Below are 17,939 nucleotides of genomic sequence, written 5' to 3'. Positions count from 1 at the left end.
AAAGGTGGCTGCTCCCTTCTTGGCTCTCAGTATCTGCTTGCTGTGTCCCTCCCAAATTTCTATGTTGAAATCCTACCCCTCAAGGTGAATGTTAAGAGGTAGGGCCTTTGGGAGGGGCCTAGGTCAACAGCATTCTGGGATTAGGCCCTTATAAAAGAAACCCCAGAGGAGGAGGGGGAGGGGGAGGGAAGGAAAGGGGAGGGGCTGTCACTCTGCCCACACTCACCTCCCCGCTCAGCCTGCCCTCTTGCAGGCAAGGCATGGACGCCCCTTCCCCCCGCCCCTCCCCCACCCCGACTAACTTGCCTTTCCTTCCATAGGGCTTTCCTCTCTGGGTAGCAAAGTGTGGCAGCAAGATGCCAACTTTGGGGTCAGCCCTAGGGAAAGGGTCAGTTCACCAACATTTATTCAGCACCTCCTATGTGCCAGGCATGGTGTGACCTGGCACAGGTCCCCGACCATCTTGGCGCCTCAGTTTACCAATCTGAACCAGGGGATGGCACTCGTAGCCCCTAGGATTTACCCATGTACATGAAGTGCCCAGTAGGTGCCAGGCTGTCAGCAGGTGTCGGTTTCCTGCTCTCTTCTCTCTGCTCCTGAGGTCTTTGTCCAGATGCAGAAAGAAGAGCTGAGGAAGGACGGGACTGGCATTCCTCATTAGGGAAACTGAGGCCCAGGGAGGACAGACTTGCCCAGGGGACCACCTTGAGTGTGCCCTAGTTTCCCCTTGCCCAGCTCCCAGCCCCAGCCTTGGAATCCTGGAACCGACAGGCTGAGTGAATTCCGCTCGTGCCCCGTGGTTTGGACCCTCTTGGCCCTGGCGGCACAAAGACACAGGCCCATGGTGCATGTTTACTTTCAGCTTTATTTCTTCCCAAGCCAAGCGATACAGAGGGGCCACCTGCCGGGTGGCGGTGGGGGTAGTTCTCCCCCTGGGACACAGGGAGAGGCTATGTCAGCGCCCCAAGCTGGAGGACCGCGGGTTCATGTGGCCAGTGGCCGGACCTCCAGTGGAACTGGGACAGCAAGGGGTGAGGCCTCGGGGTGCCAGGCTGCCTGTGGGTGGAGGCGTCAGGGGACCCTCCCCCCCAGTCTCTCTGCAGGGTTCCTGGTCCTCTGGCCAGAGGGATCAGACTCCAGGGGCCTCTGCCTCCACAATGCTCAGAGCCTCTGAGCTCCGTCCTTGGTACAACTACAAGTTTCCCAAGTTGTCCTCTCCTGAACGGAAGGACGCCCCCGCTGTCCTGTGGCTGTCTGCCAGTGGCTTCTCTCTTCTGGGCTTTGAGTGTGGACAAGTGTGTGCCTGTGCAGATCCAGGGCAGGTCTGGGTGTGTATGCCAGTCACAGCACCAGCCCCGCCTTGGCCATCATTTTCCGGACAGGACCATGCCTAAACCAGCTAGTCACCCTCTCTCTTCCCCCTGGGGTGCTGAAGCTGTGGTCCCCAGGGCTTGCCAGGAGACCACCAACTCATGAGCAGCCAGTTCCACAGACCTCATAACAGTTCCTGGCCCAACCTGACTTGGCAAGTGACACAAATACTCTGGGCTCCCTCTCTCCCTCCCCCAACAGAGGCATCTCTATTTGGGCCTCAGAGGTCCTGTAAAGCAAAACCAGCCCCTCCTTCCGGAGTTTGCTCCCCAGGTGAGGAACTGAGGAACTGACGCTGGAACAGGAATGCTGGGCCCCAGAGGGATCCGCCCAGTGCCCCTGGGCCCTGCATCCCTCCCCTGCCACCAAGGCCCTTCTAGAAGGTTCAGAGCTGCACTTGGGACTCCTCCTGGTAGACAGAGCCTCTGTGCTAAGGGGTCCCTCCCAGGAGCTCTGAGGAGCGTCGGGGAGACAGGCAGGGGACCTGAGAGAAGGCATGAGGGCTCTGAATGGGTGCCGGGAAACCGTCTCTGCCACCCTGGGGCTAGTCTGGCTGTGACTGGGAACAGGCCCTCCCATCAGGGGCCATAACGCCCACCGGCTACTGGGCAGGGCTTGGGAGCTGAAGCCAGCAAGGTAGGTGGGCCTAGGAGAAGCCCCTGTGGGCAGAGCCTGTGCCAGTAGAAGTCTGGGGGAGAATCCCAGGGCAAGAAACCAGGCAGGAGGTCAAAGGACCCTGCTCAGTCCTTTCAGTTGTCAAATTAGGTCCCGACACAGAAGCCATAGTGTCACTCCCTGCCTCCCGGCACATGAGTGTATTCCCAAACCCAGGGCCTCCCACTCTCCCAAAGACTGGCCCCTACAGCCAGGCCCTTCCCTCCATCTTAGAACTCTCTAGACCAAATCAACACTAAACCTTCATCAAACCCTCCAGCCCACTCCCTGCTAATAGCCTGGGAGCCCATGGGAAGTCCCCCACCAAAGGTGTTCCCAAAACCCCCTCTAGGGAAAGCCTTTGTAGTCTGTGGATGGCCAGGGACACAGGGTAAAGCACAGAGCATCAGGGGCTTCTGGGCTGGGAACTACTCTGCATGGGGTCCCAAGTTTGTACCCTAGACCATCAGGGAGGCCGTCGCAGGAGGCAGGCTCAGGTCTGGGCTCCTCGTGGGCTGAGCAGGTCTGGGGTCAGGCCCCAGGCAACGGCACAGGTAGGGAGAGAGCAAGAGGCAGGCTGGGTCATCTGGGGAGACGTGTTGGGACCGGAGCTCTCAGCAGAGATGATCCTGAAATTGAAAAGCTAGAGAAGAGGTGCAGTTCCTGTTCCTGTCTTCACCAGCATTCCTTCTGGTACCTCCACCCTGTGATGCATGGGACCCGTCACCTCTCTCCAGGCACCTGCACATCTTGGGTGCCCAAGGAGGTCCCAGGGTGTGTGCTGGGCGGCAGCTGAGCCTCTGAGCTGGGATCGAAGCAAGCATGTGGCACAAGGCATGCAAATAATCTTTTTTACACCCGGGCACCTCCCCACCCCGCCCACAAAAATACAAAAGAGAAAGTCCCACGTCCTGGCTCCTGCTCATCAGACACACAGGGAATGTGCTGTTTCTCCTCTGCCCGGTCCGGTCCATCTCCTCTGCATCTCCTCTGCGGGGCTGGTTCCCCTTCCGACAGGCAATATGTGCTGCTTGGTGGGTCAGGAGATCGTAGGGATAAGAAACAAGCCAGTACACCGAGGCCAAACACCGGGCCGTGTCCATCAGATTAAACCACATTATTCATTCTTCTTGCTTTTTGCATCTAATGTGGGCTGACAGTGGGGAGACCTGGGGGCTTCCCTCCAAGTTAGTGCTTTGGGGGCTCAGGGACGTCACTGTTCTGTGCTCCCGCGGGAGGTGGGGTGTGTGAGTTTGGAGGCCTCCAGCCGGCCAGGGCTGCCTCCACCAGCGCAGTGCCCCGGTTGGTTTTATTTCTTTGGTACTGTAAAGAGAACAGTCACGGCAGAAGAGAGCTCAGAACAGGCGTTCAAGTCCTTGCCTGGAGGATTTGGGGTTTTGTTTCCTAATGGGAAGAGGCAACAGGGTCCTCTGATTGGGGTGTCTAAACTCCCACCTGCAGCCTCAGCTGTCAGTTCACAGTGCCAGAGGACCCCCAAACATAGAACCATCGAGGCCTGAGTTTTTCAAACAATTCCCTTTGCCAGTTTGAGTTCAATACTCATCCTTTGCCGTCAAAAAAGTCATGACAAACGTGATAAGCAGCCACAGGACAAAGGAGGCTGAGGTGCACAGGGGGCTCCCCAGCTAATGCTCACACCAGCAGGCCCCTGCCCCTCATGTTCCTGTGCAGCCGCCAGCCCTACAGACAGCATAGAACGTGCTTCATTTCAAACACTTGGACAGTGGAGGACATGGATTTGAAACCCAGGCAGGCTGAATACAAACTGAACTCTTCCCTCTCCAAAGTGGCCAGGGCTGCCCATGACCCCACCGCCGAATCTCAGGCTTTCTGCCCCAGGTTGAACCCTCCTGTTCTAAATCAGTGCCTCTTTTAATGACTGGACTGGAAATCTTACTGAAATGCAGACTCTTAGCTGAAATGCAGTGGGTTTGGGCTGGGGCCTGAGACTCTGCGTTTCTGACACACTCCTGGTGTCAGCAGCCACTACTGCTGGTCCACATGGTGCGTCTGGAGTAGCCAAGTCTTTAGGGGAAAAGCTTAGGCTGTTCCCTGCAAGAGGCAGAGATGCTTGGGGGCTTCCCAAGGCGAGCATGTGAAGGGAGGCAAATGGACAACGCTGCTGTGCACAGCCCAGACGCTCAAAGCTGTGCTGGCCCATTGAGCAGCTGAGGGTCACCTTTCAAAATGGTGCCCCCACTTGGTTAATTTCCCTGGGCCAACTCTGGGGGCTCACAGAGCGTTCCCCCCAGACTTCCACCACATGCATTGTTTATTCCCAGTATGTGCTGGCCATCGCAACAGGAATGCTTCCAGGGCAGGCCCACTATTCACCAAGCAGCATCACATCCATGATCTTGGGTGATGCTCACAAGGCTCAGCCAGACACGACACCAGCCCAAGTCCCTCAGAGCTGAGACTGGAGCTGGCCGCCTCTGACTCCCAGGCCTATGCTTTTCCCATACCCTTTCCTAATGACCCCGGTGAAAGGCAAGTCAGAAGCCAGTCTCATTGAGCTGGGCACCACCGGGGATAGGGTCACTTCTGAGAGAGAATCGGTCTATGTCCCCCATGTGCTCTTACCTCATTCCCACTGCCCCCTCCCCAGGGAGCTGGGCTGTACCCTTCCGTAGTCCTGAGCAAGCTGGCTTGCTTGGCTCCCTGTGACGGGGCCTCACCTGTGAAGTTGACAGTCATGGCCACGATGATGATAATGATTCCCATGATGATGAAGGTGATGCTGAGCAGCCGGGCCAGGCGACCCAGCCTCCGAGCCCCATCCAGGTCCCCCTGTTGCACGCTACTTCGGGACTGCAAAGAGAGGGTGGCAGAGACCTCAGGAAAGCTGTTCCCAGCAGACCTGTTGGGGGGCCCCTGGCCTGGGCCTCCAGAACCCACCCAGCCTCCACTGCAGCCCACATTCCAGCACCTATCTTGAGGACAGGAAGCAGGCTTCTCCTGCTCAAGTGGCTCACATCTCTTGTGGGAACCCCCAACCGAGCCCACCCCTCACTGGAAACAGAACCAAGCAGTGCAGGGCACTTCCTCTCAGAGCAGTGCTGAGTCACAGTCACAGTGGCAGGTGGCATAGCAGGGACGGAGAGTCTGGGAGGGTGGGCCAGGTCCAGGCCATGCTGAGCTGGCAGGACAGTAAGTCCCCCCTCTGGAGCCCTGCCCAAGGCTCACTGCTATGGCCACCCTAACACAGCCCTATGGCTTTTTCTGTAGCCCGAAGGCCTGCCTCTGCTCCTCTATGACCCTGTCTTCCACAACAGGAAAAAATATCATTGATCCTCCCTCTTCCTATTTCCCACCCAGAAACCATGAGCTTCCTCAACTAAGCTGACTTCCCAAATCATACCAGAAAGGCAAGCATCGTGGGTTTGAATTGGAGAGGCTGGGGCTTGGGGGAGGCCATGCCTAGCTTCACAGGGGTCCATTTGATACCTCACTCTTTCTCAGTGAGCTTGGTTTTTCTCAGCCTTATTTAATTTAGTGAAAGCAGGTGGGTGAGTGTGGGGATGGCCAGCTCTTGGGAGGTCCTACAGGGGCTCAGTAGGAGGTATGTCCCAAGTGTATCCATGGAGGCCCCACACCCCATCCATGATGGTTTAAGAATCAGCCTGCTGACCAAGGCTGGCCTGTGACTTCCAGATTCCTCCAGCTCTAGAAGTCTCTGATGCTTCCTGGACTTCTAGAACAGATACAAGCAGGAGTCCACTAGAGGTGTGACTGCTTTCAAGGTATTAGGCCACTTATTTGGTTACTTTATTATCCAATTATCTGAGGCTCCTGAGTTCAGCAGGAAATACAGTTGAGTCCTTTGATGATGGTGGTGGTGGTGATGATGTCTTGAGGCCTTACTTTGCACCAGGCAGGTTGCTAAGGACTATACCTGAATCTCATTTAGGCTCAGAACACCCCATGCGCTTGGCAGTGTTGCCCACTTTTAAAGAAGCTGAAGTTCAGCAAAGATACCCCTCCCCTCTCTGTTCTCTTCATGAGGGTGCCCTCCCTCCCCCAGGTCCTGTCTTTTTCTCCTCTCAGAAACCTAACCAATCTCCCACCCCACGCCATGGCTCCCTGTTCAAGCTCCTTCCAGGACAGTGCCACCTGCCTGCCACAGTGTTTGACATCAGACTTGCTTTGCCTCAGATCTGCTCCTGGCCTTGTGCTCCTCTGTCCAATTATTGGACACAGCCTGGAGTCCGTCATCCCAGTTGGTCACAATGCCTGTCCCATCCATCCTACCAAGAGGTTTCCTCTCCTGGTCAATTCCACTGCAGTCTTCTCTGGCTGCCTTGCACCTGCTCTGGGTCCAGTTCCACTTCCCACCCAAGCCAGCACAATGACCTCCTGAAGATCCATCCCCAGCTCTACACTCTCTTCCTCTCCATGCCACTCCCCACACGACCATTCCCCTCTACAGAGATTTGTGCCAGGCCCTGTGCTAGACCCCTGGCATGTGGTCGTAGGGTGGGATCAGAGAGGAGGTGGAGGAGATCCCTGGGTGGCTCAGCAGTGTAGCGCCTGCCTTCGGCCCAGGGCGTGATCCTGGGGTCCCAGGATCAGGTCCCACATCGGGCTCCTTGCATGGAGCCTGCTTCTCCCTCTGCTTGTGTCCCTGCCTCTCTCTCTCTCTCTCTCTCTCTCTGTGTGTGTGTGTGTGTGTGTGTGTCTTGTGAATTAATGAATAAAATCTTAAAAAAGAGAGGAAGTGGAGAGTTGGAAGCTGATGCACAAGTTTAAGAAGATGGTGACTTAGCCAGTGACCCTGCCCAGCATCTTCCATGGCCTCTCCACTGTTCACAGAACAAAGTCCAAACCCAGGTTAATGTTGCACTTCCAGATTTTATCCTCTACTCTTCCTTTCCACAACCTCAGGACTCAGCCAATCTGAATTGCTCCAGGTCTGAGCACCAACTCTCACATGCCTTTGCTGGTGCTCTCTCTCCTGCCAGCATTCCCACCTTTTCAACCACGGGTCCATATCGCCTCCATCCTTCGATGGCTGCCCCAATGCCACCCCCTCTGTGAAGCCCACCAAGGCTCCTCCACCTCCACCAGAATAACAATCCCTATCATTATTCAAACATCTACCTTGTACCGAGAACCATGTTAAGTCCTTGTCATCCAGCAGAGCATTAGAGCACCTAACACTCCTATGAGTTAGGGAGTATTATTAGACTATTTTACAGATGAGAGGCTGGAGCACAAAGCACCACGCAGGTGTGAGAGAAGCAACTGGAGCAGAGAAGAGAGGCCAGGTCAGCAAGGACCCTGACTATCACAAAATGGAATCTGGATTCTGTCTTGTAGGTACTGGGCGTCCTACAACTGAGTAAGACAAATAGAGGATTTCATCAAAACAGGAGAGAGAAAGATCCAGTCAGAGGGAGAGGATGAAAAGACCCAAAGGTGATTGGTGCCCCAATGTCCTGAGTATTCCTGAGTTCTGAACCCCAATATCCTGAACTCAGGGTAACAGAGAGATTTAGACTTGAGCACAGCCAGCAGAGGAGAGCACCGCTGTCTTGGAGACAGGACAAATGTGGGTACAGGTGGTCTCACACTTCAATAGGTCTGTAGGAGGGTCTGGTCAGAATGTTGTGAGTGTTCATGCCTCTGGACCTCAGGGTGCCCAGTGACAATGGACAAGTGTCATCCAGCAAGAGGTTAAAGAGGAGGTGGGGCTGGTTTGAGGAGGGGGCATGGGCAGGGGCTCAGGCAACAGCCCATCCTGAGACTCACAAGCCCACCTAGACCTGGCAAGCAGGTGCAGCCTCCCAGCTCCCTACAAGGCAAGGGCAGCCTGGAGGGGAGTGCAGGTTTTGAAATTAGACTTCCTGCGTGCCTGTCCCCACCCTCTACAGCTCTCCTAGCTCCATGACCCTGGATGAGTGGCTTTTCTCTGTCTCTCCTCATCCTCAAATATCACCAGGTATGAATTCTTGACCTTTCTAACGTCCCTCAAGTCTGCCCCTACATCTCCAGTTGATTCCACTGCCCTATCCACTCCTGCAATATGTTTCATCTGGAGACTGCACCAGCCTCACCCTTCAAGAATCACCTCCAGTAAAACTTTCCTTGGTGCCCAAAAGCAATCAATCAGCCCTTCTTTGGGGCTCCCATAGCATCTTACACCATGCTCTCTTCCTCCCTTCCCATCTTGTATCATTAGTTCTCATGTCAATCTCTTACCCTAGACTTGAAGGCAGGGACCGAGCAGCCTCAATCTTGGTGTCCCTCTTATATAACCTAGGGACTGGCCCTAAGAGACATTCAGTAAGCATTTGAGGAAGTAAAGGATAAAAGAAGAGAAAAAGAATGAGAGAAGAGTCTGTTTTCCAACCACTGAACTTAGCCAGTGGAATGCTCCAAGTTAATAGAAGATTCATGAATAAAATAAAGGCAACAGGTCCCACAGGAAAGATATCTGTTATCTGGGTTTTGTAACTCACGCCACCTCCAGCTCTCTGTATGGCCAGCCCAGGTCACTGCACGAAGGACTTCAACATCAAGGCAGCACCTTCCTCCCTCTTGGGAGGAAGAGGGGGCAACATACAGAAATGCTTCAGGAATTTCCAGGAAGTTTGGCTTTAGAAATTCTGGGGCTGGGCAGCGGAGTCCACTAGAGGTGGCACAGCGGTTTGGCGCCGCCTGCAGCCCAGGGTGTGATCCTGGAGACCCGGGATCGAGTCCCATGTCGGGCTTCCTGGAGCCTGCTTCTCCCTCTGCCTGTGTCTCTAAACAAAATCTTAAAAAAAAAAAAAAAAAAAAAAAGGAAAAAGAAAAAAGAAAAGAAAAGAAATTCTGGGGGCTACTTTGAATCATTACCAAGAGACTCATTCTCAGCTGTAAGCGTGGCATGCAGCGGGAAAGGGGCACAGGATTTGAGATGAGTCCTGCTCCTCACTTGCCAGAGAAATCTTTGTGCATTTGGCAATGATTCAGGACCGTGGAGGCGTATGTGTGGTTGCTTGGGTATAAGAGGTGGGAAGGGGAAGCAGGAGGGAGAAATGAATTTTTCACTCTAAACTCAATTGCTCTTCATTATCCACAGAGCCATCAGCCTGTGCATCCCACTCATGCATGTTCCTTTGAGCCTGAGAGACAGTGTTCAGGGACATGCACTGGGAATGGCCAGATAAGCCATTGTTGGATCATACGCTATGTGTCATATGTTGTGCAACGTAAACCTCATGACTATTCTGTAAATCTTAGTTTTCTGATCTGTAAAATGGAGGGAATAGCTGCCTTGAAGAGGAGAGCCCTACTTTTATTTATTTATTTTTATTTTATTTTATTTTATTTATTTATTTATTTGTCTTTTGATAAATTAATTTTTATTGGTGTTCAATTTACCAACATACAGAATAACACCCAGTGCTCATCCCGTCAAGTGTCCCCCTCAGTGCCCGTCACCCATTCACCCCCACCCGAACCCTACTTTTATATATAGAAGTTCCTTACCACTAGCTGGCACTCATTTCTGAAGTCCTTCCATTAGTTCCCAAATGAAAAATTCATCCCTTGACTCCAGGAATGGAAGAAGATCCTTCATTACTTTTTATGAGTGACTTACCAGCTGCATATCAAACCCCACTTAATGACATCCTCTCCCCTTTATACCAAATGGCTCAAGTGGAAGGCACAATAATAATTGCAGTAATGGTTGTAATGACAGTGAATTAATAGATCATTTGTGATTGCAACGGCTGTGGGAATGGTAAGGGAGAAAATGAATTCAGGTTAATAGATCAGTGAGGAAAGACACTGAAAAAAGCCTGAGAGCTGGTAGGGGGTGGGGAGGGAAGCAGATGGGGTAGGGGAAGTGTTGGGGAGAGCTGCGGGTTGGGGGGGGGTGCGTAGCCGAAACCAGCCAGAGGAGGGTGGCTGCGGAACCTATCAGGAATGAGCTTCCTCCACTCAGGAGGCTCCGGCCAAGCCCCAGCAGGTCTGAGGAGGACTGACAAGATGTGATCAGCTGATCGCTGACCAGCTATTTGTTCTTCCACAGAGATCAAGAAACTCCTGGCAGGTCAAAGCTAAGGGATGTGCTTCCCCATGCCCCCTTTCACATCCCTCTCTGTACAACAGTGCAGTTCTTTCTGGAATGCCCTAACTACAGGGTTAACTTCAGTTGCTGGAGAGTGGAGAGGCATGGGGTGGGGTGGGGGCTCCTGGGGAAGGACTCCAGTCAGCTCCCATGGGGGGTGGGAGTCGGAGTGATTGGGGATGGTTAAGACCTTGAGACAGCAACTGTTTGCCAACCATTCAGAAGTATGTCAATATTTTCAATACTTTAAGCCATATGTCTGTGCCAGCTGATCCTCAGTACTGGTTGGGGCTCAGCGCTCTTGCTGGGTGAATGCATGAATGCATGAAAGGGAGTCTACAACTGGTCAGTTAAATAACCAGGTCATCCAGAATGCCTGAGAAAGGGAATATTGAACCACTCTGGACCTCTTTCATGCTTCCCACATGTGGTAAGAGGAATTGACAGAAAAGTGGTTGATCAGAGGCTTCCAACAAAACCACGGACAGGGCTGCCCCTCTCCCAGATGGCGTCATGAGGGCTGACACTCCAGTATCCCCCAAACTGGCTCAAGTCAGAATTGCTTGCCCACTAGGGATTTGCCCTTTCCTCTGACATTACAAATTTCATTTAGTATTAATAACAGTAACCACTGCCATTTATTAAGCATTTACTATGTGCCAGGCTCTGTGGTAGGTGTTTTCACATATATTAACCCAGTTAATCCTCCCAACAGATTTATGGGGTAGACAGTCTTATTAAACCTGTTTAATAGATGAGAGAACTGAGGCTACAGAAGGAGGTTGAGGGATTTAGACACAGTCACGTGGCTTATAAGGCACAGAGCTGGGATGCACAGCCAGGTCTGTCTGATGCTTGTTTAAGCACTGCTGTCAACTGAAGGCCCAACTGCCTGGGGTTCAGGTCCCCCTGTTGCTGGCCCTGAGGAGGAACATGGCCATCTGTCAGCCTGACCCAGGAGAAAAACAGATGAAGCCAGTCCTGGCCACCTCAGGAGGCTCACGGGAGGCTGCAGGGTTAGGTCTGAATACCTGGGATCAGACCTGTTGTTACAGCCACAGTGGAAAGGACACTGCTGGTCCTCTAGTTTCCCACTGATAGAGTCAGTAGGGGTGGAGAGGGATGACATGTTGAGGGGGAGCGTGGAGAGAAAGAGGGAAGGAAGTGGATTCTTTCCTCCCTACACAAATGCCCCAAAGGTCTGACTTTCCTGGGAGGGATACACCATCTTTGTCCCCAGAGGTAGATGCAGGGCAGGGGCATGGAGATAGACTCAGCATCCAGCGGACATCCCTCTTACCAGTTGTGTGACCATGGGCAAGGCACTGCTCAAGTGTCTCTGTCACCTCATGTGGTAAATGAGAACAATTAGCCAGACTGTCGGCCTCATGGTAGGGCATGCTCTGCAGACTCTAAGCTCTGGAAAGGCCATCAGGGCTGTAGGTCTCCTTCCCCGCTGGGGTCAAGGGCTTTACTTGGTAACTAGAGCGGGACTCAGGTAAGGAGTTCTGGGGTCTGTCCCCAGGAGCTAGAGATACCAGCACAGGAGACTTACTATCCGTACTCTCTGTCCCTCCTTCACCTCTGCTTGGGTGGGGCCACGTCTCATGGCTCCATGAATAACTGACCCCTTCCTTCCTGGGGACTGGGAGGGTCCTGTGAACTCTAGCTGGCTCCCAAAAGAAGGGAGACAATGGTGGGCACACCCAATAACACCCCATCCTGGCCAGGCTCCCCCAATTCCCACGAGGTGGGCTAGTGTCCTGGGTAGAACAGGGGCTCTGGCTCCAGCCGTCTAATCCTGGGTTCCTCAATCCCAGCAGGTTACTCCACAGCTCTGCTTCAGCTTTCTCAGCTGTAAAAGGGAAAATAATACCAATACCTGGACCTCATATGGTTATAGCCTGGATTAAATGAGATAATGTATGTAAAAAATGTGGACCTGTGCCCGACATTTAGCATGTGATATCCCTCAACACAGGGCTCCCCCAGGCTCCTTCTTCCTGGTTTCTCACAGTTCTCTTTGGAAATTCATTTCCACAGCTCTACTCCACCTCGCTGCCACCCCATATGGCCCTGCTTTGAAATATCAGCCCCCAGAACCTCTCTCATGCCCTCTCTCTCACAGCACCAGCTCTTGGACTTCTTTGAGCCTCTACCTGTTACCCCGCCCTCTCCTCCAAAGTCATCACCACCTTCCTAGCCTCATTCCCTCCAGCCCAGCCTGATCCTTCTGTCCCACATTTGCCATCCTCGCCAGCATCATTCTGTGACACTTGGTCTGCCTTCATGGCAACCCTGCCATCCCCAGCCTCAGGTGGATCCAATGCCCCATGTGTGACTCTATACCCAAATAGCTGGAGAAAAAAATGCACCACCGCGCAGGCTGTTGACCACTCAGGATCCTGATGTCCAGCCTCAGCAGGGCCCTTAGGTCATTGACCTCTCTGTCCCTTGTCACCTCTCTTGTCATCCCCTGTCACCAGGCCCTTTTTCTCAGCAAATGTCCTTGTGTGTGCCCCTGGTGGCATGGAGCCCATACAGCATGAGCCAGCTCCTTTTCACTTGAGCATTTCTATCTGCTGCTGCCCTCATGGCCTTTCCTGCAGGCTCCCAGAGACGAGGTCCCTCTTTGGGATCCCACTTCTGCACCCTCCATGAACCTCCTCAGTCACCTCTCCTTCTTGCCTCACCCTCTCCGTCACCAGGGTCCCCAGGGGTCTGTAAGTGGCCCAGCCACTGGACACTCACATCTGTATTGGGCCTGACCTCTCCACTGCATTGGACCATTCCTCCTCCTCTCAAACTTGCTCCTCCCTGGGTGTCTCTCCCTCTCTTCTAGTTTGCCTTCCACCCCTGGAATCTTCTTTTCAAAACCCTTTCCTGTCCCCTTCCCTTGGAGTGAGATAACCAGGAGTGTGAAATAATTGCCACTGCTTTCTCTTCTCCAATTCTCTCATTGGTGCCCTCCTTCCTAAGCCACTGCTCGGCCCATGCCTTCATCATCCCATCTGGACTAACTCAAGAGGGTCCTCCCCCTAGTCCTGCCTGCTCAAGCTCATTTCCCAGTGCAGTTGGGTGTTAGTTTTAAAATATGAACAGACCACATCATGCCTCTGCTTAAAATTTTTCAGGGGCTCCCCAGAGCCACTAGGATAAAACTTAAATCCCAAGAGCAGGTCTCTGCCTACCTCCCTCCATCACCATTCTCTTGCATCCTTCCACCATGTCAAATAGACCATGTCCTCCATCTTCCCAAATGCCTAGCATGACACCTCATTGGTAAAGGGGGCATATTGATTCTTGGGGGACTCAATCATTCTCTACTACTTAGTTGTCTCCATACAAGCAACTTGCCAGTCAAGTGAATGGTCGACTGAATAAATGTTAACAACTCTTAGAAGGTTTCCAGGAATCCTTTTTGCCTCTCACTATGCCCTGGTCCAGGCTTCTTCATCTCTCACCTGTGCTCCTGCAAAGGTTCCTTCTCCCTACTGCCAGGCTCAGAGGGACCCCTTCCACCCCTCCTCTTACCCTGTACCAGCCAGCTTTACCAAAATGGAAATCTGACCACACCTCTCTCTCTGGCTCCAAACCGTGTGATACATATGCCACAGCCCAGCTGAAGCTTGCAGCCACACCCAAAGGACCACATACTGTAGGATTCCACTGATATGAAATGTCCAGAAGAGGCAAATCCATAGACACAGAAAGATAAGTGGTTTGTTAGATTTGAGGGGGCTCATGGGAGAGATGGGGTGATAAAAAAGGCATGGAGCTTTTTTGGAGGTGAGAAAAATGTCCTAAAACTGACTGTGGTTATGGTTGCATTTATCTGTGAACATACTAAAAATCTCTGAATTGTACACTTTGAACAGATGAATTTATGATATGTGTATTATATTTCAAAGCTCCGAGAAAACCCAAAAAAACCATGATGGCATCCCATGCCTGGCCAGGGAGACACTCAGGTTCCACTTAATTATTGCTACCATGTAAGAGCACTTGCTGTGTGTTGGGTATTGTACTTAAGCACTTTGTGCAGCTCATCTCACTTCACCCTCACACAGCTCTCTAATGTAAGTATTGTGTGACACCCATTTTGCAGATGGGAAAACTGAGAAGAGAGATTTGAGTCACTTGCCCGAGGCCCCATGATACCTCGTGGTTCCATGTAGCATGAGCACTTCTTGCAGTGTGTTACAGGATCTGTTTACAAGTTTCTCTCCACTAGACTGGAGGCTCCTGGGAATTGGTTCTGGTTTAGCACCATATTCCCTGCCTCTGGCCCAGTGACCTTCAGAATGGACTCAGGAACCTGAGGAGGATGTACAAATGTCCTAGGGGTGGGTTCAGTGGTCTCACAGTCTTGGACTCAGGGGCATTTGACAATGTCTTCCCAGCCTGCACCCTGTCACCCCCACAAAGAGATGGATTCCAACAACCTGTTTTCTCCTGAGCCCTTGTAACGTTTCCTCACCAAAGCCTGTCTCCCCTTCTGGGGCTTCTCCCTATAACCAAGAGGGTGGCCCTGCCCAGAGCCCCTGGCTGCACCTCTGAGACCTGGTTCTGCCCCAGCAGCCCCTAAGTGCAGAAAGGTACAGGAAGCTCCTCAAAGACACCCCCCTACTGTCAGGCCCCGCTCAGCCCTGGATCTTGTGCTAGATCTGCCACGGGGTCAGGGAAGGCATCCCTGGATGGACACTGGGCCTTAGCAAGGCGGAAGGAGGTTTCTGAGGGGTCAGGGGCTTTCTCAGAGGACAGCCCAGGAGTGACCACAGCAGGAGTGACCACAGCTCTCAAGGACTCGGTGACAGATGACTCAGCAGGGGAGTCCCTCCACAGGGAAGCAGACAGCATCTCCCTGCCCTGTCCCCCAGCCCTGACCAGCGTGGGGTCAGTGCTTTACTACTCCTGTTTTCTGTTTGCATTCTGAAAGCCAGTGCCTGCCCCATGTCTCTCTCACCACCCTTTCCGTCCCCCCTCTTCCTGGACCTCAAAGTCACTTGCCAACATCTACCAATGTTTGCTGTGGATCTTCTGTAAGTAGCTCTAATCAAATGGCTTGGTTTGGGGACAACCTAAGTTTACTCAGAACCCTAAGGACAAGTGTGTGAGAAGCAAAGACTAGCCCACATGCTCCTCCTTGGCAAGGCCAGCCATGCCCTCTGACACACATTTTCATCCACGGCCCAGACCTCGCCTAACCTAAAGACAGACTAAAAACAGATGCTGAAATCAGTGTCAGCACTGAGGCCCAGGGGCTCCAGCAAAAACAGCCCCCCTCCCCGAAGGAGCAGCCTCGGGGGAGTCAGGCCCCAGGGCCCTCAGTGCGCGTCAAGGAAGCCACTGCCGGCTCTTGGAAACCAGAGTTGGCAAAGGCCATTAGAACACCCAGGTGACCTGGGGTGAAGGGTGGGGGCAGCTGGCCCCCCTCCTGAGAACTCAGGGTCCTGAGAGCCCACACTGGTCACAACCTCTACTATCACACAGCCACAGCCCCACTCAGGGTGACTCCTTGGGACACCCCCCCCCCAACAAAAGGCAAGCCCTCCCAACTTCAACTTGGCGGCCTCTCTGCAATGTGGAGTTGAGCTCCATGTGGCTCCCTGGGGTCCCTTCCCTAGCAGGGATGTGTGCAAAGTCAAGCTGTAATGACAAAGAGCCGAGATGAGGGAGGGCAGCAAACAGAAGGTCTTCGGTACCTGGCCCCCTCTTCTGTTGGGGGGGGGTAGTAGGCCAGGTGAGAAAGGGAATTTTCCTCCCAGCCCCCAGCCCCCAGCTCTCCCTCCTCTGCACCCTAGGCAGAGTGGTGCCTTCCAGGGGAACATACCTCCTGAGCCCAGGGCCCAGCCTCTGCCCTGGAGCAAAGAGCAGCACTTACCATGATAGAAAATATGAGGGGGATGAGGTTGAGGGGCCAGACGGGACAGAAGCAGGAGGCGATGGCAAGGATGAGGTAATCTTTGGGGACTTCTTGGTCCTGGGCAGAGGAGGCAGTGGCAACGGAGGATGCCCTTCTAGAGCTGGCCCGAGAGGGAGACCATGGCAGTGTGGCTTCCTGCCGCCCCTCAAAAGCCACCTTGAAGGGCAGGCCATGACCATTCTGCTCCAGGTCCAGGGCCCCGGAGAGGGACTTGGACAGCTTCAGTGGCTTGTCATCCTTGCCTTCCACCTTCGTGAGGAGCTTCTCCATCTCTGGCAGGTCCAGGGGTAAGGCAGTGCCGGGCTCCTGAGCCAAGGGAAACTGAGGCTGCACAGGGTTGGCCATGTTGGCTTGGGGCTTCAGGCTGAGACGATCGGCTCCAGAGGGACCTCAGCACACCATTCCTCAGCCCAGATCCAGGGGCCTACAGGTCAGGGGCAGAAGTGTCACCCAGGGAAGCCAGGGCTAGATGGCAGGGTCGGCTTCTCCAGGCAGCCCGAGTTCAGAGGCTGAGGCCTATCTGATGCCCCCGAGGAGCTTCGGGAAGCTGGAGCCCTGGGCTCTGTTCAAGTTGGAGGCCAACTTTGCTGGTGCTGCTAACAGCACAGATGGGCGGGGAAGTAACAGAGGCAGCTCCAAGAGCAGAGAGAAGACGCTCCTCTCCTGGGTGAGGCTCAGGCTAAGTCGGGGAGGGAGGGAGCGAGTATGTGTGTACACACAGCTCCCTCCCTCCCCCTTCAGAGATGCTTTTCCTTTTTAATTCCCCTCTCCCCTGAGAACTGCCAAGCCGTGTACTGCCTCTGCCCCAGCGCAGCCCAGTGCAGCCCAGAAGGACTGGGGTGGGCCTCTGGCTTCCACTGCAGCCACAGAACCCGCCTCAATGGGCTGGGGGCTCCAGGTAGGGGAAAAAGACAAAGTGGGTCACAGAGTGTGGGGGTGTCTTCAACTGTCCTGGGAAATGGAGCCCTCCGCTTCTCTTCTGCTGGAGTAGGCTCACACACCTTCCCCTCTGTCAGGAAACGCTGAGCTCCAGACCTATGGACCTAGGCAGCCCACTTCCACCCTCACCTCCATCCCCCTGAGGTGTCCAGGCCACAGCCTGGCTCCGGGCTCCAGGAGGGGAGGGTGGACTAAGCATCGCCTGAGGATCCTGCCTCAATGGGGTTCTGAGCTCCTCAGGGTGCGGGGGGTGTTAGGGAGGAAGGTTCCATGAGAGTTCCAACTCATGCCCATCAGGGCCTTTCTGGGGTGCTTTCAAAGAGCAGCAAAGACACTTCTGTTCACGAGCTCCCTGGGGGCAGATGCCAGTTCTGAAGGGCTTCGATCCTGGTGAGCCCTCACCGGGTGAGCCTGTCCTCTCTGATTCTTGTGGTCTCCTGTCATTCCCTCCCCTGTCTTCCCCTTGTTTCAGCCTCCTCCTCCATGCTCCTCATCTCTTTTGTGTCCCCAATATCTCTCTCCTTGCATTGTTTCATAAGCACCACCTGGAATCACTCTGTGTGTGTGTGTGTGTGTGTGTCTCAGAGTGGGTGATGGGAGAGGGTACAGGAAAGAATCTAAAGCCCTAGCTAGGGTCATACAGGACAGGGATGGGAAGGTAGAGGTGGGATGGACCTCAGAGGTTGTGGGGTTCAGATCGTCTGATAGTCCGGATGAGAAAACTAAGGCCGGAAATGGAGGGACACTCATCTCAACCAGACATCACTCCCTTGTCCGGGCCTGGGGCCCAGCTTGGCGCAAGATGAGCCACTGTAGTGAAAAGAAGTAGCTTTGGTTTGTGTGTCAAGGTGGCCTCAAAAATGCTGCTTTCAGGGGCACCTGGGTGGTTCAGTGGTTGAGAGTCTTCCTCTGGCTCAGGTCATGATCCTGGGGTCCCTGGGATCAAGTCCCAGGAGCCTGCTTCTCCCT

General features: G+C 53.7%; 1 protein-coding gene across 3 annotated transcripts; it reads right to left on the bottom strand.

Annotated features, from left to right (window-relative positions):
• Positions 1–845: 845 nt before the first annotated feature.
• On the bottom strand, positions 846–16,798 carry TRARG1 (trafficking regulator of GLUT4 (SLC2A4) 1). 3 transcript variants are annotated; one of them, XM_041725906.1, is made up of 3 exons: positions 15,990–16,790; positions 4,725–4,857; positions 846–3,052 (listed from the first exon to the last, which is right to left on the bottom strand). In XM_041725906.1, the coding sequence occupies exons 1-3, from the start codon at positions 16,374–16,376 to the stop codon at positions 2,640–2,642; spliced, it is 933 nt and encodes a 310-aa protein (XP_041581840.1). In that variant the 5' UTR covers positions 16,377–16,790; the 3' UTR covers positions 846–2,639. The 3 variants fall into 3 exon arrangements, with proteins under 3 accessions (XP_041581840.1, XP_041581841.1, XP_041581842.1); XM_041725907.1 differs by having other exon boundaries at positions 2,909–3,348; positions 4,630–4,857; positions 15,990–16,798; XM_041725908.1 differs by having other exon boundaries at positions 2,909–3,348; positions 15,990–16,797.
• Positions 16,799–17,939: the final 1,141 nt, after the last annotated feature.

This window comes from Vulpes lagopus, chromosome 12 (assembly GCF_018345385.1).
Source record: "Vulpes lagopus strain Blue_001 chromosome 12, ASM1834538v1, whole genome shotgun sequence".
Classification (NCBI taxonomy): Eukaryota; Metazoa; Chordata; class Mammalia; order Carnivora; family Canidae; genus Vulpes; species Vulpes lagopus.
The sequence above is the reverse complement of the archived record's forward strand: the minus strand, read 5'-3'. Positions and strand labels throughout refer to the sequence as shown.

Coding starts and splice junctions, on each gene's coding strand:
- TRARG1 (XM_041725906.1), bottom strand. CDS start 16,376: ATGGCCAACCCTGTGCAGCCTCAGTTTCCCTTGGCTCAGGAGCCCGGC. Junction 4,858..15,989: donor CCCTCATATTTTCTATCATG/GTAAGTGCTGCT, acceptor CTCTCTTTGCAG/TCCCGAAGTAGCGTGCAACA. Junction 3,053..4,724: donor CATGACTGTCAACTTCACAG/GTGAGGCCCCGT, acceptor CCCACCAAGCAG/CACATATTGCCTGTCGGAAG.